The sequence below is a fragment of the Fusarium coffeatum genome (genome assembly GCF_003316985.1).
Source record: "Fusarium coffeatum strain FIESC_28 chromosome Unknown BRIP53273_contig_110, whole genome shotgun sequence".
NCBI lineage: Eukaryota > Fungi > Ascomycota > Sordariomycetes > Hypocreales > Nectriaceae > Fusarium > Fusarium coffeatum.
Genome location: NW_022157903.1, coordinates 117,358 through 143,432, shown reverse-complemented (window position 1 = coordinate 143,432; position 26,075 = coordinate 117,358). Strand labels below are relative to the sequence as shown.

General features: G+C 48.6%; 10 protein-coding genes across 10 annotated transcripts; 3 read left to right on the top strand and 7 right to left on the bottom strand.

Moving 5' to 3' along the window:
- Positions 1-734: 734 nt before the first annotated feature.
- Positions 735-2,495, bottom strand: FIESC28_05070 (uncharacterized protein; the record flags this gene model as incomplete). The annotated part of the gene is made up of 4 exons (XM_031159217.1): positions 735-1,109; positions 1,220-1,306; positions 1,362-2,231; positions 2,277-2,495. The coding sequence occupies 4 exons, from the start codon at positions 2,493-2,495 to the stop codon at positions 735-737; spliced, it is 1,551 nt and encodes a 516-aa protein (XP_031016717.1).
- Positions 2,496-3,665: 1,170 nt separating this feature from the next.
- FIESC28_05069 (uncharacterized protein) lies at positions 3,666-4,554 on the top strand (the record flags this gene model as incomplete). Its single annotated transcript, XM_031159216.1, has 4 exons — positions 3,666-3,712; positions 3,770-3,838; positions 3,892-4,087; positions 4,138-4,554. 4 exons carry the CDS (start codon positions 3,666-3,668, stop codon positions 4,552-4,554), a joined length of 729 nt encoding a protein of 242 aa, XP_031016716.1.
- Positions 4,555-4,876: 322 nt separating this feature from the next.
- On the bottom strand, positions 4,877-5,524 carry FIESC28_05068 (uncharacterized protein; the record flags this gene model as incomplete). The annotated part of the gene is made up of 1 exon (XM_031159215.1): positions 4,877-5,524. The coding sequence occupies one exon, from the start codon at positions 5,522-5,524 to the stop codon at positions 4,877-4,879; it is 648 nt and encodes a 215-aa protein (XP_031016715.1).
- Positions 5,525-5,607: 83 nt separating this feature from the next.
- FIESC28_05067 (uncharacterized protein) lies at positions 5,608-6,532 on the bottom strand (the record flags this gene model as incomplete). The annotated part of the gene is made up of 3 exons (XM_031159214.1): positions 5,608-6,038; positions 6,078-6,301; positions 6,351-6,532. 3 exons carry the CDS (start codon positions 6,530-6,532, stop codon positions 5,608-5,610), a joined length of 837 nt encoding a protein of 278 aa, XP_031016714.1.
- Positions 6,533-8,021: 1,489 nt separating this feature from the next.
- Positions 8,022-10,305, top strand: FIESC28_05066 (uncharacterized protein; the record flags this gene model as incomplete). Its single annotated transcript, XM_031159213.1, has 8 exons — positions 8,022-8,187; positions 8,245-8,278; positions 8,328-8,589; positions 8,640-8,766; positions 8,910-9,154; positions 9,207-9,420; positions 9,475-10,229; positions 10,279-10,305. The coding sequence occupies 8 exons, from the start codon at positions 8,022-8,024 to the stop codon at positions 10,303-10,305; spliced, it is 1,830 nt and encodes a 609-aa protein (XP_031016713.1).
- A 333-nt stretch (positions 10,306-10,638) lies between these two features.
- FIESC28_05065 (uncharacterized protein) lies at positions 10,639-11,006 on the bottom strand (the record flags this gene model as incomplete). The annotated part of the gene is made up of 2 exons (XM_031159212.1): positions 10,639-10,751; positions 10,805-11,006. The coding sequence occupies 2 exons, from the start codon at positions 11,004-11,006 to the stop codon at positions 10,639-10,641; spliced, it is 315 nt and encodes a 104-aa protein (XP_031016712.1).
- Positions 11,007-14,189: 3,183 nt separating this feature from the next.
- FIESC28_05064 (uncharacterized protein) lies at positions 14,190-15,623 on the bottom strand (the record flags this gene model as incomplete). The annotated part of the gene is made up of 2 exons (XM_031159211.1): positions 14,190-15,535; positions 15,587-15,623. The coding sequence occupies 2 exons, from the start codon at positions 15,621-15,623 to the stop codon at positions 14,190-14,192; spliced, it is 1,383 nt and encodes a 460-aa protein (XP_031016711.1).
- A 742-nt stretch (positions 15,624-16,365) lies between these two features.
- On the top strand, positions 16,366-17,439 carry FIESC28_05063 (uncharacterized protein; the record flags this gene model as incomplete). The annotated part of the gene is made up of 1 exon (XM_031159210.1): positions 16,366-17,439. The coding sequence occupies one exon, from the start codon at positions 16,366-16,368 to the stop codon at positions 17,437-17,439; it is 1,074 nt and encodes a 357-aa protein (XP_031016710.1).
- A 249-nt stretch (positions 17,440-17,688) lies between these two features.
- On the bottom strand, positions 17,689-19,440 carry FIESC28_05062 (uncharacterized protein; the record flags this gene model as incomplete). Its single annotated transcript, XM_031159209.1, has 1 exon — positions 17,689-19,440. One exon carries the CDS (start codon positions 19,438-19,440, stop codon positions 17,689-17,691), a length of 1,752 nt encoding a protein of 583 aa, XP_031016709.1.
- A 1,164-nt stretch (positions 19,441-20,604) lies between these two features.
- On the bottom strand, positions 20,605-24,398 carry FIESC28_05061 (uncharacterized protein; the record flags this gene model as incomplete). The annotated part of the gene is made up of 5 exons (XM_031159208.1): positions 20,605-23,219; positions 23,272-23,494; positions 23,548-23,970; positions 24,019-24,071; positions 24,125-24,398. The coding sequence occupies 5 exons, from the start codon at positions 24,396-24,398 to the stop codon at positions 20,605-20,607; spliced, it is 3,588 nt and encodes a 1,195-aa protein (XP_031016708.1).
- Positions 24,399-26,075: the final 1,677 nt, after the last annotated feature.

The window sequence follows — 26,075 nt, the reverse complement described above, 5'->3', positions numbered from 1 at the left end:
CAGCACCTTGTTGCTTCAGGTTGTTTGAGATGTCGAATTTCTGCTGTGTAAGGTCTTCTTTCCTATTGGCTGTGGACCTGGTTTCAGGTTGACGGTCCAGACCCCGAACAAGGTAACAGAGCCTCTGTGGACCCCCGGCACTTTTTATTCGAAACGACACCAGGGAGCTAGATTCTGCAAGGGTTGTTTTTGTGTCTGGCAGGATCAAAAGGATCAAAATCTGTTTCGTTCATCTGTTTCCGAGGGAGAGACCATGCAGACAATTGCCGGGGCTCAAAGGATCTTCAGGAACAGACATGGCACATATTTAGGCGAAGGTTTGATGAAACTTGAAGAGCATCTTCTAAGTTTATATTGTCTTAGACTAAGCTTTTGACAATTTATATAAGCATACACTTAACTAACAGCATAGTACGGAGTAGCTACAGCTTTGACTGTAGCTTAAAAGGAGGAGCTCTCAGGAACACGGTAGGATTATCGGCCAACTCGTGCGACTGTTAGCGCGATTCAGACCGCGTCACTGCACTCAACTGAGATTGAGCATTGATAAAAAATGCATGACTCGTAGTGCGAAACGAACGAAAACCCTTTGCCTCATTTTAATCATGCAGCCCAACCCACAACCACAAACAAGTCCACCAGACAAGCCAAGCCGGGAGAATCTCCACCTGTCAAACCTTACAATTCTTCCACAACACATCGATCCCACTGCTAATTGCTTATCCGCTTACTTATCATCTCAAGTCCTTGGTTCGTTCTTCCGCGGCTGCGATCCACTCTCGCAATCTCGATTCGGATCTTGCTTTCAATCCGACCTTGAAAGGCTTGGGATCAGTGGTAAGGGATGTGGGCACCGCGTTGCATTCAATCGCATCCATGATTGCCATGTCCTTCTTGTCTCTGGGTGGAACGATCTCAAAAGCTGTGATGAGACGGATGAAGGCTGTGTAAAGTTCGCGATTGGCCAGGTGAGAGCCTGCGCACATTCGAGATCCGGCACCGTAAGCGTAGTGAGGTGTACCAATTTCCTTGTCATTGATATATCGTTCAGGATTGAATTCATGAGGATTAGCGAATCGCGCTTCATCGTAGTCTGCGGCGTAGGCATTCTAGAACATCAGTCAGTGCCAAGTTCTTCACCAGAATGGGAATCAGATCAGATGGACCAGGGCAGAAAATGACAAGGCTGTGATCTAAAGTGCAGGGCTGTCGTAATTACCATGAAGAATGTGGTCCCGGCGGGAATTGTTGCACCCTTGTACGGGATATCCTTGATATTAACCCGCGGAAGACAAATCGGGATAACCTGTGCCACCGGATATCAGCCCAATGATCATTTCGGATACAAGCTTTGACCTTACCGTCCAGAATCGCAGAATTTCCTTGACAAGAGCGGTGATATAGGGTACTTTCTCCTCCACCAGGCACTTCTCCCATGCTTCGCCATTGGGATAGACCTTGTAGATTTCTTCTAGAGCCTTGGCTTGGATCTCTTGGCCGTGAGCCGTTGCCAGATACGCAAGACCCATGACCAAATTGCCAGGAACGGTGTCCAATCCTGCAGAAACCATTGTTAAGCAAATGGATTTAATTTCAGCTTCGTTCAATTTTGCTTCTGGGTCCTTGAGGATATTGCCGGTGATACATGGTTTGTCGGTTCCCTCAGCGATGCGGCTCTTCAAATTGTTGAGGAGATCAGTAAGATACTTATCACGTCTCGCACGGAATTCTCCAGCTGAGTTGTTCTGTGCTCCCCAAATTCGCAGTAAAGGTACGTAGTCTTGCCAGTTGTTGCTTGTGGACCTGAAGTTGGAGATTTCCCGCTCCACATGTGTAATTTCATGGAGTAGCTCACTGTTCACGTCCCCATCAATGCGAAATCCGTAGTTGAGCGTCAAAGATGTGTTGAGTGCGAAACGAGCAAAGTAGGGCGACGGATCCAAGTCTTTGTTTCCCTTCTGACAATCATCCAGGAGCTCCTTAATGCTGACAAGAGACTCGAGGTCAAGAATTGGCATGTAAGATTGGGTGGCAGGACGGTTCAGAGCAGTGGCGGCAGCCTTTCGGCGGTTCTTGCAGGACTCGTCCCAAGGCGAGGTGCCGATGGTAAAACCCTGAGATGTTGAGACTACTGAGTGGAATGTGTGGAACATGGGGCGGGAGATCAGCGCTGACTGGTGAGTGATCCAGAAATGCTTGACAGCATCGTAAGAGTTGACGTAGACGACGCGCTGACAAGATTAGAGATGTGAATGACTTGACAATCCATTACTTACCTTATTGCCAAGTCGTGTCTGAAAGACTGGACCATACTTTGCAACCCATTTCTGCGCAACCCTCGCATGATCCGTTCCTAACTGGAATAGATTTCCAAAAAGTGGTACACCAGGAATCTCAGGAATACCTTTGATCTTGGGCTTATCCGTCGAGTTTGCTAACCTATACAGGAATAACAAGCCGATGAGGATTGAGACGTACAAAACTTGATCTGACATCGTGGGAGCTTAACGTGGGGAAGAGAGATGACATGCTGGACAAACTGGCCGAACATTGTCAGCTCTTTATACAAATATTCCATTCCGACACAATTCCGACGACAACACCGCAACGTGACCTGTGTTCCCCTCAGTCTCTCAGATGCTCGGGCGGGATCTGCAGATGATCCCCATGTTTATACCCGAGTAAGCGGGGAAGCCAGTGCCGGATCCGACGACAACCGTGAATAAGACGCTTTCTATTGGTTCTTTTCGTTCTTTCTGGAGTTGTCCACGCGAGGTCAAGTACAAGTACCTGATTCATTGCGTCGCATTGACGGTTGAGATTTAGCCGTATGTATTGCCGCGGGCATAAAGAATCTTTCTACGTTCAGTGAATAATGGACATGCCCCAGCAGGTTTCCGAAAGTACGATCTATAATTTTTCATAAGAGAACTCGCTTATGTCTTGCCTCAAAAACGCTGTCCTCCAAGCTGAGGGGATCGAGATAACCGACTTAGAAGATCGTCTAATCTTACATAAAATAGTAAGCCAATTCCGTTCTTTAGTTCTCGGAGGTCAAGAGCCCTGTTAACTTGATGTATGGTAAGACGGCCTGAACGTTGAGCGTCTTTCTTGACATGTCTGTACCCGCTTATGTATCTTTCGCGGCACCAGCACCAAAGTAACGAGGTGCCCGGTAATCGATTGCGACACTCATATGAGATCGCGATGTACGTAATATGATTGAAGCAGTTATATCTATGAGCCCAAACCTGACACATCCGCACAGCCCGGATCATCTCTGTATAGAGGGAAAATCAACATGTACCGAGACTGCCCGGCGAAAGATACATTTACCATAATACGCTAGAGATAAGTAGAGTAGTCAGTGAGACTTCAATTCCTTAGATACTAAAGCTAACACTAAAGCTCAAGTGTCGTCAACTGGCTTGTCATACATGACCTCTAATAGCCGAGAGCACTCGGAAGTTAGACTATCCTTTCCGAACAAAACCCACTTTCTTCAGACTTGCCGTGCTCCACAGCCAATGACGATAGAGCTCAGCCAAGGTCAAGTACTGCACTGACAAACAATGTTCTGGCATAACTTGGGAAATCCCCAGATCAATATCGGATACTCAAAGGCTTTCTCTCATTTTCGCCGACAGGCCACGGACTAAGACAAAATGAGCGACTATAAAGATGTGATACCAGAGCAAGTCAAAGGGAACTGGTAAAAAAGAAGCACATTTCAACCGTCATATCCATCATTCATTCGAAGCATAAACAGCATGTCTGCTAAGTTTGACCTCTCTAAACCGGATCGGAAAATTCACGTCGGAGTCATTCTGATTGATAGGTAAGCAGAAATTTGCCATCAACCCTTGGAAACCCGAATAACAGCCCTTTCAGTGAGACTGAAATCCTTGATGTTGCTCCCATCGACTTGATTCATGGTCTTTCCAAGAGTTTCTGGAAGAAGGGCATGGCAGATTTCGTGCCCGCCGAATGGGAAGAGCAGACCTTCGATATGGAGTTTCACTGGGTTTCCAAGAACGGCCCAGCTTCGCCTAGCAAACTGACCAGCGGCATCAACCTTGTCCCTACGGTGTGTACATACGCTCGATAAAATGACTTCCATGACCTAACAAATCCCAGGACTCTTTCGAAACATGCCCTCCGCTTGACATCGTTCTCATCGGGGCTTCTACCATAAACCAACCTCCCGACGAAGCCGGACTAGCCTTTATACGCAAAGCCTGGGAAGAGTGTTCTGCGTTCCTTACAATTTGCGGCGGCGTTGTGGTTCCTCTCCAAGCCGGTATCTTACAGGGGAAAACAGCGACCGGTCCAGTCATCATGCTCGACACGTTTCGAAAGCAAGCCCCGGATACCAACTGGGTCAGCAAGCGCTGGGTCAGAGATGGAAAGCTGTGGACGAGTGGCGCGCTTCTCAATGGCGAGGATATGATGACTAACTTTGTCAAGCATTACTGGGGTGGCACTTATGTTGACTTCTTGAGCAAGCTTGGTGCTTGGCCTGATCGTGATGTCGACTTTAGGGACGTCGCTTGAGAGACTATACTGAGCTGGCAATTGCCGCTGTTCTTGGTTTCGCGGCACCAGAAGAATCAGTCACCAAGACTCTAAGGGATGAAATAATTTAGACACCTCAGACCACTAATTAGATTACTTTATTTTCAGCAACCTGAGCCTTAGTGAATAACTCTTCTGTACCTAGGGATCTAGCCTGGGAATAAGAATGAGCACCATTTTAACAGATGCAAATGCAACGTCCATATTCATTTCATGGCTTAACAATGATATCTTTCCTGTTTTGAAAACCAGAGACAACTCCTTATAAACTCGTTCGACAGTGTTATATGGAGCTCGGAAGTCATGTCTGATATGGATGCCGACATCTCATCAAATCGATCACGATACTCAGCTCTAAAGGCCATCGCTCAGCCATTACCCACAACACCGTCGAGCAAACAGACACACAGCTCTTGAAAGTGTTCACGTCAAAGACCGCGCCCTGTGCTGTGAGGCTCTTGATACAATGAATGAGAGCGGCGCCGGACTGGAACAGGTTTGGCGTAGTTCGCCAGTGGAACCGTAACTGTCCATCTTTGAACCCTTGTCTGTACAATTCGATGCTTGTAGAAGCATATTGCGCAAGATCTCTTAACTCCTCTTCCACCAGATGGGGAAAGTGACGGGATGGTGAGATCAGAGACACTAGAGTCGCATATAAAGCGCCATCAAAGAAATTCCGAGGTGCCAGCTTTGATCCCGCGTCGACAGGTGGGATATTGGTATGCCAGTCCATGAGACGGTCCTTCATGTTCATCTTCCATCCTTTGTAGTCGAAGAAAGCACCACTTGCTGGAGTCTTGTAGTTGAGTATAGAGAATATTTCGTACTCTAGTTGACGGAAGAGGATGCAGTGGTTGGCCAATGGGCTTGACGACTCGGGTCCGCTTGTTGAAGGGAGAGGTGTGAAGATAGCCTCGTCGGGTATTGATCGTGGGCGATTTAGCATAACGCATAGATTTGTTTCGAGTATGTATGTGCACCAGAATACCCTTCTTCGTTTGTTAACCTCGGGATCAGAACAAGGCGCGTCTAGACCGACGGAGCGTTTTCGTTCAAAAGGTCGAGGTCAATGGCCAGCCGTGTCGATAGACCAACCATATGCCAAGCGGTAGAGAGATTCGAAGCGAAAATGGTATACTGTGCGATGAGAAGAAGGTTCTGAAGATGTTGCAAATCGCCTTGCCACGTAGCCTGTGGTCGTTCTGTCAGTATACCGACAGCTGATGCGAAGAATGACTCGGATGCGGTCGTTGGAACAGCGGAATCTATTCTGTTGAGAAGTCTGATGGCGATAGCAAGAACCATGCAGAGTTGGAATTTCTGTATCGACGAGCCTTCTCCGGGAGTAAGATGGTGCTGATGTAGGGTGGCAATGACTTTGTTGAAGGATTCTTGATCAAGCACAGGTGAGAAAAAGTTGGAATGTTCGAAGTAGGTGGCGGCGAGTTGAAGTGCAGTCGCTTTGGGTGGAAATTAGATTATTTCTGGTACAGCGATACTGTCGAGCAGAGCATGGTAGCCTGAGCCTCCGGAATCTTGAATATCGTTTGGCTTAGGAACAAGTAGACCCAGTAGGTTCAATTCGTTGGAGCGGATCGCCTCCGGTGTGATCGCCAGAGCATCTTGCGAGGTCCGGCTTCCAGCAACAGACTCGGTGTCTACACCCTGACTGCGGAGTGCGAGCTCGAGCTCTGCGACTCGATCTTCGAGATTTCTTATGTAACTGACAAAAGCGTAAGTATTCGTCCAGCCATTTTTATGAAAAGCTATACCTTCGTGGTGCAGATTGCCCATCTATATCGACGCTTATGCAAGTTGTTCCTGCACGTACACAGGCTGAACAGGCGGGAATGTTCTGGTCACAGCGCTGTTTCCGCGACTTGCATCGCTGACAGCCTGTCACATTGGCACGTCGGACATCACTTCGCTTGCGGTTTGAAGAGGCTGCCTCCATCTCCGAGTCCGCCAGCTTGGTTGGTCATGGTGGAATAAATTGACAGACATTTGAGAATGTTCCCCGAAAGTTTTAATACCAGTCGCACTTTCCCCGCGTGGGAAAGATAAGAAGGGCGCGTCGCTTCAGTGGTTGTGGACGATGGCGTCAGACGCGCTAACTCTTTTTGGATTAAGATGTGAATTTCCAGATTTAGGGTAACAATATTCAATGGACATCTGTCTAAACAAATGCAAACAAATGTGTATCAAAAACAATTTCTTCTATTAGAAGAACATATGGCGACCGTATAGTAATAAACGTAAGTGTTGGAACTTTCTTTCGACGAGCTCACGTGATTGCTGGAGGAAACTCATCCTATTTGCAAAAGCTGCACCAAACAATTGCTGAAAATCTCCATCTCACAAGGTCTTTTAAACAAGCCCACCACTCAAGCTCGACCACATAATTTTGATCGTAAAAGCATTTCAAGTCAAAATCTATTGTCAATACCTCACTGATTCATTTATTTGTGCTACTGAAAGGCTTAGAAATATCTGCAAGCCATGCGATTACATGCGCGTGGCAGTACAGCGCGAGAGCGGCGATTTACAGCGCTGCAGCAGCACTACATCCAGGTATTGGGCAGCGGAAGCCTCAAATATCGTCCGAGCAATCTGCCCTACCCGATAAACTTCTCACCATAAACTCTACACCTGCGAATCTTTTGTCTGAATCTTGTGTCCTGAAAGACCATACATAGTTAGACAATATGGCATTGAGATTGTTGGTTAATTACTGCCCGGGCATGTTTTGCTTTTTCTCATTGCACTGCGAAATGAAGAGTGGACCTCCCAAGCTGGACCCCTGAGGCCACTACAACGCTCTGGCTGCGCCACTGACATGCGCCTCTTTCGTTCAACAGCCAGATGGTTGATCTCGACCTTGCATCTCTCAGATCTGGATTCAACTGCCTAGCTCACCTCGGTAGATTCGGCAATCAACTCACTTCTCCTCATTTCATCCCACTTTCTGCGATGAAACGATTACCGTTGCTGACAATATCTGCAATCAATATGTTACCAATCGGCCGTTCCATCCCTATCAGGTGATGCGAAGCTAGGGGGCCAGAAAGGCTAATCTGTCCCACACCAATCGGGATTCCGCGCCTCCCTACCCCGAATACAACAGAAACACGTTCTATGAACAAGGTTTGCGGCGATAGCTCCCCTCTGAGACGCAGCTTTTTTGGTTCCTGTTTTTGAAACGGGGGAAATTTAATTGCAGTCTCGGCAAGTGAATGCGGGAGAAGAACGCCCAGCAATTATTGGCCACACGGCTTGACATTCCGAATAGATGATGTGACATCCCGACATGGATGGCATATACACTATAAGAGGGACAGATCGCGCCTGCGACCCTACAATGGGCAGCTTCGTTAGTACTTACTGCTAGGAACACAGACCACACTCTCTTTAACTTGTCACTCGTTCGAGTCGCTCCTTGAATCATGCCTCGTCTCCAAGCCATCGCGCTGGCTGTCTTCAGCGGCCTGCAGGTTGCATCTGCTTACCCCAATCCGGAGGATACCAAACTACGTGCCGAGTACGACTATGTTATCGTTGGCGCAGGAGCTTCGGGTCTCACTGTTGCAAACCGATTGACCGAAGACCCTGGTATGACTTCTTACAAATAAGAGAAAGGTCGTAACAGCTGACTCAGATGTGAAATAGCCGTGACCGTTCTTGTTATTGAAGCGGGCGACTTGTAAGAAACTGCTATCCTGGTATCTACTTTCACGCTAACATATTGCCAGCGACAAAAATGAAGACTATATGACTATTCCTGGCCTTGCTGGTGGAGCCGTAGGAACCAAATACGACTGGAACCTGACATATCCCGCAACTGAATCCTTGAACGGTCGCAATATCACAGCTCCCCTTGGCAAGGTAGTCGGTGGATCAACCAAGCTCAACCGTATGGTCTACGATCGGGGTTCGAAATCGGATTACGACCGCTGGGAAACACTCGGCAACGGAGACTGGCAGTGGAAGTCTCTTCTCCCCTACTTCAAGAAAGTAAGAGACCTTGTGATATCTAGGCGATTACAACCTGACATGTGATGCAGAACGAGAAGTTTACTCCACCAACTGCTGAGATCAAGAAGGAGTATGGAGTCACCGTCGACCCTGCTGCACATGGATCGAACGGTTTCATCCATTCTACATACTCGCCCTTTTTCTGGCCTACCACAAGTAAGTTCTTATGTGAGCTTCAACTAGGACTTAGGCTACTCTATTCTGGTACCCTGACTTAGAGTAGCTTGAGATCACGTCCTGTTCAAGTTGAACAGTTCAACTATTCCCTACAGCTGATGTGAACTGACAACCTTCTTTAGAGAACTTTGTGCAGGCCGCGGGCGAACTCGATATCAATGTCGCTGTCGATCAAGCTAACGGAAACGCCATTGGAGGATACTTCTGTCCCCACAACATCAACCCCAAGACTGTTTCGCGTTCCTCTGCTCAAGACTACTACAGTGCTGTCTCAAGCCGCAAGAACCTACAGCTGCTGTCTGGCCGCCAGGTTACGCGTGTTCTCACCAAGAAGAGTGGAAAGTCTGTCAAGGCTACTGGAGTCGAGGTATTTCTCACTGCGCCTGTCGTGTTTGCTTCTCAACTGACCATTTCAACAGTTTGCAACAAGCCGAGACAGTAAGCGACAGACAGTCAAGGCTAAGAAGGAAGTTGTTTTGGCCGCTGGCTCTATCCACACTCCTCAGATCCTGCAGGTCTCTGGTATCGGTGACCCAGCTCTGCTGTCTAGCATCGATGTCCCTGTTGTCGTTGATCTCCCTGCCGTTGGCCAAAACTTCCACGACCACGTTTTACTCGCCGTCATTAGCACTCGTGAGTTCCTGAGGACTTCGAACTTGGCAAGCAGTATGGACTAATCATATACAGTGAGCGCTCCTGTCATCCAGACCGGCAACCTGACCAGCAACGTCACTTTCGCCGCCGAAGCTCGAGCTCAATATGACAACGAGAAGACAGGCCCCTACACGTCTCCCACCGGAGACTTCTTGCTTTTCTTGCCTCTTTCCAACTACACCAGCTCGGCTTCCGACATCCACAAGCAAGCCACTGGCCAAGATGGCGCCAAGTTCCTCCCCTCAGGAACACCTTCGGAGGTCATTAAGGGCTACAAGAAGCAACAAAAGGTTCTCAACGACAAGCTTTTGGACACCAGCTCGGCCATGCTCGAGATCATCTGGAGCGACGGTGCCGCAATCCTTGGCCTTCAACACCCATACTCTCGAGGTTCCGTCAAGGCCAAGTCGTCCAGCGTTTTCGACTCTCCTGAAGCCAACCCTGAACTTCTCAAGAACCCCCTCGATGTCACCCTGCTTATTGAAGGAGTTCGATTTGCCCGCAAGCTTTCCAACACCCCTGCCATCAAGTCTCTCGGCCCCTTCGAGATTGTCCCCGGCGCGAACGTCACAAGTGACAGCGATATCGAGCAGTTCGTCCGTTCAGGTGCTTCCACTCTCTTCCATCCTGCTGGCTCGTGCAAGATTGGAAGCCGAAGCGAGGGTGGTGTTGTTGACCAGGAGCTCCGCGTGCATGGTGTTTCTGGCCTGAGGATCGTGGATGCCAGTATCATTCCTCTTCTGCCCGCAACGCACACCATGACTACCGTATATGCTATGGCTGAGAAGGTAAGTCTCCACACTGATCTCTTGAATGCTGTTTGACTAACATCTCCAGGCTGCGGATCTTATCAAGCAGGGATAAAGAGATATATATAGGCTTTGACAGTAACAGATCCGTAGACGCTGGCAAGGGCGTTCTCGACGAAACAACACGTCGGGAATAAGGAGATCGTATGCATTGTGGATAGGTATCCAGGGACAGCGGTTCCACCATTGTATTGTACTAGACTAGCAACGTATCAATCACTGTCATTCCCTCTCCATTTTGTTCCGCATGATGGAGCCGCTTCAGGTTCTCTTCTTCGTGCTGGTAGATGGCTCCTCACCAGTGTCCTCACCAGCTTCTCGAGTAGACAAAGATTCCTTTCCATATCATTAGCTATCGAGTGTCTACTAGTGTAGAGTATACGAACCTTCAAAGCTTTGACTTGATTTTGACTTCAGCCTCCTGTCTGAGCTTGGCATCTTCCTCTGCCCCTTCCTTGAGGAGCTGGGCCCAGAGCTCATCGAAAGAAGCATTCTCGTAGTCTAAGAAACTATTAGTTGATATGTTTGTAGCTGCTAGAATAGGGTATACATACCGAAAGAAGGAGGCTCAGGAGAAGGCTCTGGAGCAGGCTCTGGCGGGAACACCTCCCATACAGGTACAAGTTGGTCCATCGGAACGGGGAAAGGAAAGACTCGTATAGAAACGCGGGAGCCATCTGAGTCAGTGATGGTAATGAATGGTCTGGAGATGCGGAAGCCATCTGAGTCGTTGACGGCGTGGTCAGAGCGCGCCATTTCGCTGGTGAGGAATAATCGGTGCTTGAACAACTTGTAAATGGTAAAATCAAGTGATGGTTGAGTCAATCTCGCTGACCGCGGCCATGAAGAAAATGCACTGTAGCCTGAGTTGCCAGGCAACCATAGCTTTGGCAGATTTCCTTGTATCGGAGGAAAGGGCGACCGATCGACTTGAGGGCCAATTAGACTTTGGTTGGTCACGAGAGTAGAATATGCAATGCACTGTCATGCGGGACGTAAAGGAAGTGAATCGGAGCTACCTGGCCTACATTATGCAGGCACACATCTGCCTAGACCTTCGGGTCTTCACTTCACTGAACCATCATTAGGCGCTATGAGTCACAATAGCGAAAAGACGCATTTCGGAATTCAACATCGATGACGTCTTCGAGTCCGCTGTTCTCTTCATCCTTCTCCTCATCCTTTTCAATTTCCTCCTCATCTTTCTATGCGCCTCTTTCCACGGTTTCCTCCTTCTCTTTCCTGAGGTAGGTATGTATAGCCTACTTTAGCAGCTGCGAGCCTATCGACTGATAGCTTCTTAGACTATGAAACAGCTTCGTTCGATAGCAGCAGGGGAAAGAGCTGAGGCCAGCCAGGAGGCTGAAGTTATAGCCTATTCGAAGCTTCCCGATATACCTAGTCTCCGACAATAAGACTGAGGTGGAGCGCCCTGCTCCAATGATCACCATCACAGATGCGGATGGCAGCCGCTACTTAGCGGACAACCCCCCCCGCTTGCGCATCTCGGTCCCTGTCTTTCCTGCCACCGTTCCCGAAGACCAGCTTGTTCCCGTTTGGGAGCCTGAGCCTGAGCCTGAACCAGAGCCACCTTCCTTCGGTATGTATGCCCTACTTTAGCAGCTACCAACCCATTAACTAATAGCTTTTAGACTATGAAAATGGTTCTTTGATCAGCTGTAGCGCCGCGTATCAGAGAAAGCGGATGAGGAAGACGTCGGGCTCAAGCAGGAGCATGAGGATATAGCGTACTCGAGGCTTCCCGACACAGTCTCTGAATATAAGACTGTGCGGGTTGCCTCGAGGGACTACATACCTCACAAGTGCCGAGCCTGCCATTGTGCTCAGTGGGGTTCCTGCCTTGAAGAGTCATCTTGGCTGGTTAGGCCGCCTGCGCTGCCCTGTTCTGAAGGTATTCACAGTCTACACTAGCAAATACTTATAAGCTAATAACCCATATAGCAACTTATATCTACCAGAGAGGCCGAGGCAGCTGTTGGAGAGACTCGTGCAGGTGGTTGCGACCGATGGCGATCAGTTTTAGCTTCTACACGAAAAGTTGAAAGTCACGATATGTGCCCTAGAATAAGCTTTTCCATCAGAAATAAAAAAGTCTTGCCTGTCTTCTGTTGGCATCTCTTGCACCCACGTCTGGTATGAACATGAGCCAAGACACACCTTCGACGCCTTTACCAGAACACAATCAGCTGCGATGGACCCTTCTGGAACGCTCCCAGCAGAACTTCTCGTTCCAATCTTGTGGAACCTCCCCGACCTTGGGAGTCTTTACAATATAGCACGTGCTTCTCTGAGAGTTTTTCATTTCCTGAACGGCTCCCTAGGCACAGCGACTTTCGAACATATTCTCGACTCGTGGTTTAGAGTGATTCTCGATCATCACCTGGGTATCAGTGCTGGGAGACACAAAGGCTTCTTTGACTGGTGAGAATTGAGTACCACGCTATGGATGCCGCATATTCTGCGGCTAATCGCCCTTGTCAGATCCTGCTCCTCGACGAATCCGTTGGCAGAAAGCCTCACGTCTTTTACTCCCAAATACGTTATGTCGACCAGGACACAAATGATTGGCTTCCCACACGGGACGTTTATACCACCGTCATGTTTGCCAACTATTCGACTTCAAGACGTAACAGGTGGTGGTAAAGCTCTCTCTTCGCGTGAGATGCTGTGTCTTGTCAGGAAAATCTTTGCCTTAACGGATGAATGTTTTCACTTTTACCATGATCGCATGAAAGCCACCAAGCCCCAACATCTCGTTCGGAAACTATCGAGTACGCGGTATTTGGGAAAGTCTTACAACCTCGATGCTGGCGGTCAAGTTTCATACTATGAGTACCAGCACATCCTGCATGGTTTTTGTAGTCTTCAACTTCGCTACGAACTGAAAAATGCTGTTCAAGAAGGTCGACTTGCGTGGCCATCAGAGTACCTTGAAGCCATACTTCGAATGGATAAAACTTACCACACCGGCATAGACTTTGAATAACCCGAAACCTGTTTTGCATGGGAGCCGCTGGTAACGGCAGCGATCTATGTGGCATCTTGGGAAGGAGTCTCTGATGAAAGCCCTTCTGTAGGAGACGTTGCTTTAGCCTGCAACGGGTTGAGGGTCTTTTACGATACTGGCCTTCAGCCATTGACAGGGGGACATCTGAGATTACCGCGGCCAAAGCACGAAGATCTAAAATTTACGTGGCCAACCACAGTCATCCGTCAACCACCCCCTTCAAGAACCTTTCTTGATCACTGCTATAGATTGATGTTTCCTGGCTGCGGTATCGCACGGTCCGCAAGGATTTTGGATTCCCGAAACAGTTGTTCTATAACTGAAGGGTTGTTGTTTCGCCCATTCAGGTGTTTGGGATTCGGCATTTGGGATGATGACCGGTTACTGGGAATGGAAATGGTACATGGACCACCCGGCTCTAACTACATTGAAGGTCTGTTTACACCATTCAGTACTTATGACGAGGATCTGGCTTTTAAATGGGCTAGCCTTCTACGTCCCGAGGAGAAGGATGAATTGCGTGCGTATCAACAGAGGAGAGGTTGAACGAGGGGATATCTTGGACAAGATGTGCTATTTAGATTAGTGCCCTGGTTACTTAACCTGGTGGTCGATATTATAGAATGTATCGTGGGTTCCTGCCACCTCGATGAATTATGTTCTATTTTCCAAGTTACTCCTCAATTAGTGTGTCTTTGCAAAATGTGTAGTAGAGAGGTATATTTAACCCTTGGAAGAATGTAACAAAATAAGCGATACATGAACCAACAGGTGGATGACAGAGGAAATGTCTAAGGCTTAGGGCTGTAAAATAAAGTAGTCTAAGCACTACTCTTAAGCTAGCATAAGAGAACTAAACTTCGTCTTTTATGCTTGTGGCGGCCAAGTTTCCTGGCGCCCTGACGACTATTCTAGCAGCCAAAATATTTCCTCAGCTTATCAATCACACTTTCAACAACCTCGTCATCACCGACATCAGCTTGCCAGGTGAACCCAAATCCGACATATTCCTCATCGTCAACCACGCAAACCACCAACGGAGCCCCAGGAGCAAATGCACATCGACTCAGCTGCAGCTTTCCTCGGTGCCAGAACGGACTGCCATCTCCTGGGAGATTCTTGGATTGTGGGAAAGTCCCCAGGTTAGAAACCTCGAAGGACTCGCCACGTGGATTACCAACAGAACTAGCAAGAAAGGCTTTGATGTCTGGAATTAGTTTGAAGACAGCGACATTCGCATAAGGCTCCCCAGAAGGTGAAATATCTGAAAAGTACCGTCGCGTGGCTTTTTGGATCTCCTTGGCATGTTTCCAAGCGGTACCATCCAGATCCAAGTCCGAACGAAGAAGTTGCACCTTGAAAGCATCGATGAAGTTACCCATTACTCCATCGACCTGTTTCGGAGGAAGGTCAGAGCGTAGGCTGACTGGTAGGTTGCATGTCAAAGCCGCCGTTGTCGAAGGAAGAGAATCGTACAACATCCTGGCTACAAGGGCTGGAAGAGTTGCTGTGACTGTGGTCTTGTTCCTTTTGCACTCCTGGGCAAATGATTGTAGAACGCGTACTGGGAAGGACAGGGACTTGTAACGTGTCTTGCAGGGAATGGTGACCGGACTGCCCCTCCACTCCTGAACGCCTGCGGCATCTGGTTGGGGCAGGGTTTCAGGCAGCGGCAGAGGGTGAAGGTCTTCAAGTGGCAAGGAGATAGGAGCGTCATTCGAGTAGATGATATGCTCTGGTCTCATGTCCTCAGAACTGGCGGAGACGTCACAGAGAGCTTTCTGGAACGCGTTTTGGAAAATCTGGGCACTAGTCCCATCGCATGAAGAATGGTGATAGATGAAACATGCTGTAAATCCATCTTGCGAGTCATGGTCGCGTAGAATGATCAACCGCCAGACTGGCAGCGTACCGTAGCCAACCTTGAAGCTTGTGTTATGTCGCTCCTCGAGCAGTAAGTCAAGCTCGTCGTCAGTGGGAGAATGAGAAGACAGAGGTTGAGTTCGTTGAACGAAAGACACAACCTGCTTCAGATCAATGGATCCCAAGCGACCCCAGTAAGGCCTATCAGTTTCTGGTACTACTGGAATTGCAAAAAGGATGGGATGCTGTAGAAGCACTTGGGATACGGCTTTGAGTATCAACGACTCAACGTCAAGCTCAGCTGAGGGCCGTGAGGCTTTGTAGTGAGCTGAGAAACCGCAGTTGGTGAAGAAGTCGATGTGATGCGCAGCCGCAGCAACCTCTTCCAGTTTGCCTTTCAAAAAGTTAGTCAATCCATGCGTTGACTTGGGAAATGGAGAAGTACCTAGGGGGCGGATCTTTGGCAGTTGATGTTCAGCCATCTTTGCTCTACCTTTACACTAATATCATGTCGACAGCCAACACCAGCAAACGACTTTATCGTAACATTATATAACCTATGGAGCTATCTAGGCAAGAGCCAGTTCGCGCATCAGATTCCTCACAAGTGATCAAACTGCCTTGCCAGCCTTCTGAAAGTGTCACATGTAATGTCAGGCCCTATGATAGACACGAGGTTCGTCTTACTGACACCATCTTCAATGCCCGGCATGCAGTGTTCACAGTGCCCGGAGTAGACACAGTCAGCATTGCTCGGCATCCGGAAGATCGGAGAAATAGATGTAATTGCTTACAAGCCCCAAGCCTTGTGCAACCACATAAAGTAAGATCAGGAAATATCCCGCGCATAGAGTTGAGGTGAATCCTCCGCTCCTCTAGGACTCTTGGCTTGGCCTGTTCGTTGCTCAGCCCTGTAAGAGGTGGGGGTTGGATGTGTTACACAAGGTCAGCAGAACGGCCTCAAAACTTCTCATGCTATGACAAACAATCTCAACGACCTACTCGTTTGGGTAATTGTGGCGATCCAGTGAGGTGCTCGAGTTGTGAATCACAGATATTGTACGACCTGGCTTATCAAGGGCTCATTATTGCTCACGGACTGTACAAGTGACATGTGACGAGAGGATTTAACGGCTCCTTTGTTAGAGAGCAAACAATCCAGCACTAACTTGTGGCTTTTCCAGTCTAACAACATTTTGTCTCAATCTTTACAACTTCTCAGCCATGGACTACCCACATCCCTACTCTCAAGCTGCAAAGCTTGACGAGAGAATCAAGATACCTCGTCCCTGCTATGATCCTGTCCTGGCACCAATGCTCGACTATGCCTCACTGCCAGAGGAATTCAGTCTAGATCTTATGCGCGGTGTCGCTTCAGGCGATCAAGAATGTCCTCATGGCTCTCACACCTTCAATGCTGAGACCATTCTCAAGGACCAGCCTCACCTGATCCATGCTGAGCATTCTGTCAAGGGACCTGACAATAACGAAGTCATTCTTTCGGTCTTTACTCCTAAAACACCAGGAACAGCACCCCGTCCAGTATTGTATCATATACATGGCGGAGGAATGGTCTCGGGCGACAGATTCACAGCCTTAACCCAGATCATTGACCTTCTGGCTGGCATAGACTGTGTTGTTGTCTCTGTCGAGCATCGTCTTGCTCCCGAGACTCGGGCACCTGGACCTGCCGAAGACTGCTACGCTGGTCTTGTGTGGGTTTCAGAGCATGCTGAGACCCTCGGAATTGACCCGACTGCCATTGTCATATTCGGTGTCTCTGGTGGCGGCGCTCTAGCAGCTGCCACATGCCTCATGGCACGGGATAGGAAGTGCCCTGCAATTCCTATCAAAGCTCAAATGCTATACTCCCCTCTGCTGGATGATCGCTGCGAGAGTCTGGCAGACCAGCAGTTCGAGTTCGGGAACCCAGCTCCTACAACATGGCTTCGAGCTATCTGGGACCACATTCTTGGAGATGATAGAGGATCAGACAAGGTCACTCCTTATCAAGCACCAGCCAGAGAGACTGATCTCTCGAACCTACCCCAGGCCTACATCGACGCTGGAGAGTGCGAAGTGTTTCGCGATGTTGCTGTTGCCTATGCTACTAGTATGTGGAAAGCTGGATCGACAGCCGAACTCCATATCTGGCCAGGAGCTTTTCATGGATTTGATATGATGGATGATCCAGAAATCCCGCTGATTGGTATCGCAAACAGAGCGAAGGCCAATTGGTTCAAGAGGGTCTTGTCTACTGAAACCAAGCCAAAATCTATTCCAGACATGCATGAATAATGGCTGGGTGGAGTTTCTTTTTAGCTGAATGAGATGTAACAGAACAGTACCACTGTAATCCCCAGTTTCCTATCCAGAAAGCCAAATTCAAAGTGAGATAGTTTAGAAGATAAAGTCTAAGGCAATCAGGATAAAGGTCTAAATATAATTCAGACTAGCATAAAATGACTAAATAATTTTGTCCCTTCTTGCAACGAAAACAACTAATGCAGCCTGAATCCTCCGTAGGTATAGGGAACCCCGGTTCGTTCAAGCGACGCGTCCCTTCGTTTGCTTGATGTTCTTAATGTTGATGTTCTTCCACATCATTGTACCACCAAAGCCAAGCACCCAAACCACAGTACCAGCTATAAAAAGAAGCCGGTGAGCGTCACCGTAAGCATGCTGGATTGCCAGTCTGGTAGGCGATCCGACCGGGAAAGAAAGTTGGGTAACAATATCCGCAGCGATGATTGGCAAGTTGGGGAGATCCTCTGCTGGGAGGTACTCAGCCAGCTTCCGTGGGATGACGTCTTGCCAGATCGCTGATGAGACTGTAAGACCAACAGCCTGTCCGATATTTGAGCACATTGACACCAGAGCGATAGCCACAGCGAAGTACTGTTGCTCATTCACAGCCGCCAGGATGGCGATCTCGGCGGTGATCATAATGGAGCCGCTTCCGAAAGCAATAATTAGTTGCGACATGACTATGTAGCCGATGCCCTGGTCGGGTTGACGAAAATGGATCATCAGGCCGGTGCCAAGGGTCGCAAGAGGAATCGCCATGTACATGGTTGCAGCTTTGAAGTTTCCGGTACGTGACAGGAACCAACCGATGAAGATGGCAAAAACAAAGCTCCCGACAGTGTATGTTGACATGATGTAGCTGGCCTCCGTGACGCTCAAGTCATTGACAACTTGAAGTATGGATGTGAAGTAAAGCCCCCAACACCCATAACTGAAGAACAGCGTGAAAGAGACCAGACAGGCTCCGGCAACAGTACGATCGAGAAGGAATTCCCATGGGATAAAAGACACCTTCGCAAAGCGCATTTCCCAAATCCCGAAGGAGATAAGCAAAAGAATGCCGAAGACGAAGAAGCAAATGATCATGGCAGAGCCGAAACCTTTTGCTTGCAAAGTATATAAATTAAAGGGAAGAAGAAAGAGAGCCACTCCTGCTGAGAGGCTGAGAAGGCCGATGACATCGAACTCGCGGACATAGTACCTGGTCGCATTGACCATCGAGCCATGAGACTGCCTTTCAGGGATGAGGCCTTGTCTTTTGGCTCGGAGGTAGTGGAAATTGAAGAGACAGAACAGTGGAATAGTGACAGCAGGTACGAGTATCGACTCCATGCCAAAAGCCCAACGCCATCCTGGCCCATTCAGAAACGACGTTGAGATTGGACCACCAAGCCAGGCAGTGATGATGTTGGGGGATGCACATATCGACTGGATAAGACCTCGATTGCGAAGGGAGGTAGTATCCGCGATGAAGACGCTGAGACTGTATCCAACACCATTGATGCCAACAGTATAGAAGACTTGCGAGGCAGCGTAAGCTTCGACGTTGTTGCAAGCAGCCGACATGATAAGCCCAAGAGTCGCGAGAGTAGCGCAGAAGAGGAAGCCTTGCGGACGGCCAAAGATATCAAGAGTCTTCGCAATACTCAAGTTGGTGACACCTCCAATGACTGAACTCATAACGCTGGTAGTGGGTGTAAGGGAATGCATCGCGAAGTCGGACGTAACATATGGGAGTAGCGCGCCGCTTATTCCCCCTACCAGTCCTTGCACAAAGTAGACGAGCCAGATGAGTACGAATGCGATCAGAAGAGATGTCTTGGACCAGGAGAGGGTAACGGCTTCAATGTTCTGAACGCCGTGCTGGAAGTTTGCGTCGACAACATCATCGCTGCTTGAGCCTTCGGTGTCTCGGTCGGGGTCATCGTGGGGAGTTTCGTGTACTCGATGGAGGGCTTTCGTATCAGAATCGGGCGGAGGTGCGAACGGCATTTTGGCAATTGGATTACTTGAAGATGGTTGAAGAAAGACAGACGTTGCTTTAGAATGAGCGCGAAAGGGTCAATTATAAAGAAGATAAATAGAACAAGATGATCATCCCACGAGGTACCCGATTAGAAGAGATTGCCTTTCGGCCACCGATTCACTGCAAGGTGTAACATGCGCAGTACCGTAGTCTGACACTGAGACCCTACCCTAATAGGGCCTGATTGAGACCGACCAATAAATATTTTGCTCAAATTCTCTCATCATCACCGGCGGCCAACAGGCCTCGTCCAGTCGCTCGGTACCTGGAGTCTTCACTGAAAATAGCCTTCCACATGTTCCACCGCTGTAAGACTGTTGGGCGGTTTGCGATAAATACCCATCCATCCATGGATACTTGCTCTAGATTGCGTGGTAGCCGTTGAGGTACCGGAAACATTGGCCGCCGAGAGCCTAAAGGACGAAATAAATTAGACTAGCATTTAGTCTATCTTGTTTCGGCATCCTAAACCTCAGGGCATATCTTCTGTTACCCGTTCGGTTAGGATTAATTTGCTCTGCGCCATGTTGCTCTCATTCGAGCAGGTTTGTTAGTGGAGGGCTTATTTTAGTGAGTCTGCGGCTGACTGACCCCTGGGACCTTTGGCGAGCCGTCCCGCTTCGGTAGCTAAGCTAGGCATGGACAAGAGCTGTGCTTATAGGTGCATCTACTAGACGTCGTGAGCACATTAGGGTTGTCCGGGAGGTTGGCTGGGTAAAGGACAGGGAGAATCTCTGTGCTCCAGTGCATCAGCATGTTCCTGGCGCTTGTGGAAGGGCTACAGTCAGGCATGCGAAAGACGTGGAAAGGATTGTTCAAGGTATCGCACGAGTTTGGTGAACGCATAAGGTGTTTTCGACATTATTTATGTAGGAATCTTGATCGCAGGGTTGTCTCAAATTTTACTCTTTGGGGTTGATGCGGATGCTTGCAGTACCGCCTTGCTTAAGCGGATGCATGAGGCGTCCTGAAGATTCTGCTACAGGGCTCGTGTATAGTGCTTTATCGCTACAACCCAGGGCGTCACAAAAAAGCATCAACGGGCATTTAGTAAATTTTACCACTTCTATTAAACGACGGGACTCACACACAAGAAATAAAGCAATTTGTAAAGTTCCAGCACCAAACAATCATTCAGTCTTGTGATCGAGGAGCACTGCATACTTGATAAACTCCTCATCACTCATAAGCATCTTCAATTCTTCAGGAAGCGTGCCCATAACCAGTTCTACCCCTCCGTCTTTTCTCAACGGAGAAATGACCAAGAACCTGAATCTTCTGTGACCTCTCTCAATCTGTGGTCTCAGGGCCTCAGGGCTACCGCCAGCAAAGAATGAGTCGCCAAATGAAATGTCGCTAGTTTGGAATAACATCATGTTGGAGATCATGGCATTCATATGCTCGAGACCCATGTTCGCCGTTGCCGGCTTGCTGTATTCTGACATCGATTGAAGCAGAGTAAAGGTGTCATGAACCAAACGAGGCGTAATTCTCGTCGCTGATTCACGGATCAAACCTGCAATTTGCGCAACACTCGTATCGGGCGCGCAGAGCGTCTCAATTGGCATGGTTGGACGGTTCATGATGAGCAAGCTACCCATATAGGACGATGGCAGATGGGACGAGAAATATGGACGGCCATCAATTGGCATCTCCAAGATCGACAATTCTTCGGGCCCAAATGCTTGGCCACGATGTTCTTTGGCCACTCGGTAGCGCGACTTAATTGAAGCGCGCCAAAAGAACGCCTGTACGACATCAATTACAGACGTTGAGAGCTTCTTTGCATTGGGATCCGCCAGGGCTTCTTGCTTGAGCTTGTGGATGCTCTCGCCAGAAAGAAGGAACACGGTCGTGTTCAGCGATCTGTCACTCGGGGCAGCAGGCCAAACAGGCTGTGTTTTGAACAAGGGTGCTGGAGGCAGAGTATTCTGCGACGAACGTCCAACACCATTCTGTTGAGTCCTTACTTCTGCGATCTTCTCGGGAAATGGCAAGTAGCCCCAAGTACCCGGGTCGACCTCCTCAGCAGGTTTAGCATAACCAGCTTCCTGCCAGATGACCTCGGGCAAGTCATGATTGAAGCTCTCGGGATCAAACCAGTCGCAACTGGCTGTCTCATCTCCCTCGAGATGTCTGCAGCATTCGGCCCAGACGCGGATCGCCATCATAACACCTACAGCGTCAAGGCATGTGTGAATGAAGTTCGTAGCCAAGATGCACCCGCCGTCGACAAAATTGGCTTGAGCGAGCAAGATATCAGCAGGCATGGCAGGAAAAGGCGGACAATCTAGCACCAAGTCGTCGCTAAATAGACAGGGCGAGAATCCAGCTTCGCGCATTTTAGAGAATGACGGAAGAACCTTGGACAAGTCTTTGTAAACAAGTTGTCTAGGTACAGGTGACGATTGAGGAGGAATGGTGATGCGATATTCGCCCTTCTTGTAGCCGAATTCGTGCTCTGAAGCGAGCATCATCTTGCCATCGAGCTCGGGAATGATCTCGAACGCTTTTGCGAGACCATTTTGTAGCTTGGCAAAAGCCTCTTCAAAGCTAACACCTGGCCGAAGGGCAAAGTAGAAGTTGAGACCCATATAGTGATTGGGATTGACAGCATCGAATGGGTTCATCTTCGCGCCGAGGCGTCGCTTGCGCTCTGCAACGAGCTTCTTCAGGTTGTCCGAATCGGTATTCTTGGGAGTGCTCGTGCCGCTGATCGCAGCCGAGGCCTCGCCACTAGAAGCTTCAAATGCAGCAGCTTTCTTCGACTTCTCTTCGTCCAGGATCTTTGCGAGCTGCGACGAGAATTCTTCCAAAGTCGGGTACGCATACAGGTGTCGCGGAGCAAGCTGCTCCTCGAGACCTGTAACAGCGCGAATGATCCTGATGACTCGAACAACAAGAAGAGAGTCCAGTCCCAGATCGAAGACATCTTCTTCGGGGCAGAAGTCTTCAACGTCGGGAAGGACGGATTGCATGATTTGAGTCACAGAGTCTAAAATAGTCTCATTCGACGCAGTGTCAATTGAGAATTGATCAAAGTCTTCGTCTTCACCTTCCTCATATCTCGAGTTATAGAAACGTTCGATGAAGTCCGCATATAAGTCCAACGTCGCGCGACGTTTAATTGTCGCTTTGTCAGTGCGAATAAACGGCTTGTCCGCCTCCGCGAAAGCAATGTACTCCCTTTGAATGCGGGTCTTCTGGAAGGTAGAGTTATTCGCTCTCTCAATCATTGCCCAGATACTGTCAAAGAGCTTGTTGTTCCGCTCCGAGGGGTCCTTAAGCTCAATGAGCAGACCTGCTTGCGGCTTCCCAGACCCAATCAAGAGGCACCCTTCAATTGCTTGATGGGTCGTAACGAGGGCCTCAGTATCTAGAGGTGAGATTTTGTAGCCGTTGGAAAGAACGACGACATCGTCACTTCTTCCAGTGAAAGCCCAAAGATTAGGGTTTGTGGGATGTCGGACGTAGAGGTCCTTCAGATTGACAGAGTAAAGGTTGGGAAACGTATGGAAGATGCCCTGGAAGAACTCCCAGTGCTCATTCCGGTGGACCCAGTGTTCAAAGATACCAGGCTGTACTTCCTTGAACTCAAATCCAGAATATGGATGGAAGGCGAACCAGTGCCAGTCCTCTCTCGGTACCCAAAGGTTACCGATGAAGAGGCCTTCTGTAGTACCCGTCAGGTTGAGAACTCTGACTACTTTGTTGACCTTGGCAACAATGGCTGGGCTAACAGGACCTGGGATGAATGTTAGCTGCGTGCGAAGTACCTTGGAAGACAGGCCACCTACCACCTGAAGCACAAATGAACTTTGAAGACTTGAATTTGGCAAGCATAGCGGGGTTCTCGCCCAGCTCATCAGCAAGAGACGGAACCATGCTCCAAATGTCAATCTTGGCATGATCGGCCATGGACTCAAGCAGTCCAAGATTGGGCAGGACACCCGCAGGCCCAAGGATACAATGCAGATTGCATAACGCGGGTATGACAATATCCATAAGTACACCAGCACCCTGCGATGACCTAGTTAGTACCGAACCTCGAGAGCATTATGTGTCACACTTACATGACTCATGGGGAAGGAAGAGTAAATCCTATCTCCAGGATTCCAGTTATCCATCCACGGGGCTAGACCACCATCTCCCTCAGTGGGTGGAAGCAGGCGAACGGCATCCATAGTACCAATCAAGGCATGAGTCCAGAGAATTGGCTTTGGAACGCCTGTGGTGCCTGATGTGTGCAGAATGCAAAACGGCTCATTCTTGGACCTTTCGAATGTCTTGTCAAATGAGAAGGGTTTCGTAGACCCAGCATCCAGAAGCTCTTCGATGCTTGGGAGCTCAAGAATTTTCATGTACCTCTCTTGCAGAATCCCTTCTAAAAGAGGGAAGATGGGCTGCTCTTTTGGCTTGACCCATATGTTACAGTCTGATGCATTTAGGACAGCCAATGCGCCAGTGACATTGTTCTTGGGTGATAGGAATAAGGCCTGAGGAGATTAGCGGTTGCATAGATCGACCTCAGAGTCTCGACTTACTGCACAACCAGCCTTTACAGCACCAAATGTTAAAAGGACGTGGCGAATGTCGTCTATGAGGTGTCAATCCCGACTGAAGGAGCTTTGATAGCCAATTGCTACTTACGAGGTCCAATGTAACCTAAAGCCTGGACTTTTGACAGTAGATTTGCATGTCCGTCAGAAGCCCCATTCGTTGAGAGTAACTGTTCATGGAGCCACCACGCCGTCTTGTCAACAGCTTTGGTAAACTCACGAGCAGTAATGTCTCGAAAGCTTGGTTTATCATCATAGAAGGATGCAATAGAATAGACTATGCGGTCTGGGTCTGCCAAGGCCAGGCGATCAAGGATCTGAGGGATCAATCTCCTCCCATACTCGGGCTTGCCATTGACTGTCATTGTGAAGATGCCAAACAAACGATAGAAAGCTATTCACAGTATGATTTTACAGACTCCAGGATCCGCGAACCATAGACAAGGAAAGATTTGCGCACGTTTTATATGGTACCTTGTACTATCCATTGATCCACCTAACCCTGTCCCAGGAAACTGACTCAACATTTCCCTGTAGCTAGCTCCTTCTGACTACCTGCTTTCCAAACCCAAGATAACGATTTTCCGCCAATGTGGCAAAGGATTGAGGCTTAGACTTGAATCCAAATAGCCAGCCTATCTCAATCGAGTTCTTTGGAATTTCCATCACCTTCCACATCATAATCCTCTGTACCACGATAAGCAAAAGTCATCTTGCATCTCGGCACATTCATTTCTGACATCTGCACAATTGCTGACCAACCCCCCTCTGGAATTTGAGCCGGTTTCCGAGTCGAAAGATACGGCAGAACTCGGTGAAATGCTTATCCATCCACCCAAGAAAGTGCTTTATGAAACCTCAGATTATGCAGGTGATGTGAAGGATTTTCGACGCTGAGGCTGATATACAGGGGTTCCACAGTGCCGGATGAGACATCAGCCTTACTGTATCGCCAAAAGGAGAAATGTCGCCATGCTTGCCAACGTCTTACAAACAACGAATTGCGTAACCATACATCTTGGGAGCGGTGTAATTTTCTAAAAAGCGTGGGGGGGATTTTGTGAATCACATCATGTCCCTAATCATAATGTGGCTCTTCTGACACCCATCATGGCCAAAAACAGCTTTTTGTGACGAGGCAACTGTCGATGCAAGGGGAAAGAGAAAACGGTTCCTAAGCCTAAGGTACCCGGAGAAATTTCCCAAGAACTGATCTAAGCTCGTATAATGTGCCTAAATATTCTAAATCTTATGATTTTAGGTAGCCCTGAAGACTTTTGCCTCTTAGGCATGGGTTTAGTCTAGGGTACTCCACATACGACATGGCTATCCCCAGAATCGCAAGGGAAACTGCCTCAATATCTCTCACATAGGACCTTCCCGTTTTGTATATCCCATCTATCACAGAGCCAGTTTAGATACCATAGTTCAGGAGGAGAAAGCCTAGAGGGGTATATCATGTTACATGATCCTTCAGCTCGGCTGAGTTTGAGCACATTGACTAAACAGCCAGTGAGCAAGTTGCGTTACGCAACCATGAAGTTGCCAGAAGAACTATCCACTAAGATTTAGGGTAAAGAAATAAAGTAGCCTAAACGCTAGCCTAAGCCGGCATAGAATGACCAAATTATTTCGTCTCTTAGGGTCTCCACGGTCAATTCTTCCGACACCCTGACGGCAACCACTACAGTCCTATCTCTAAGCATCATGTTACAGCAGGAGCCTCAGCCGCATGTAAGTAATCGGCTGCCGGAAGAATATTTCCTATGTCATCTTGAGTTGCTGACTCCTCGTCTCTACACCCACTTCGTGAGAATTCAGCAACTGCCTCATCCGTGAACTCCTACTTGTTGATCGACCTGAATGCTATCACTTTCGAAGCTGTGTCATCGGTGACTATTTTCATCCCAAGATTATTTCATCATTTCGAGGCCTGAACACGACTTCGCCCCAAGCTTGGAGATAGGCCAAGGTCTGACAAGCCGGGCTGAGTATTTGGCATCGCCGTGATTCACAAGACTCGAGGTGACTATTTTAGCACA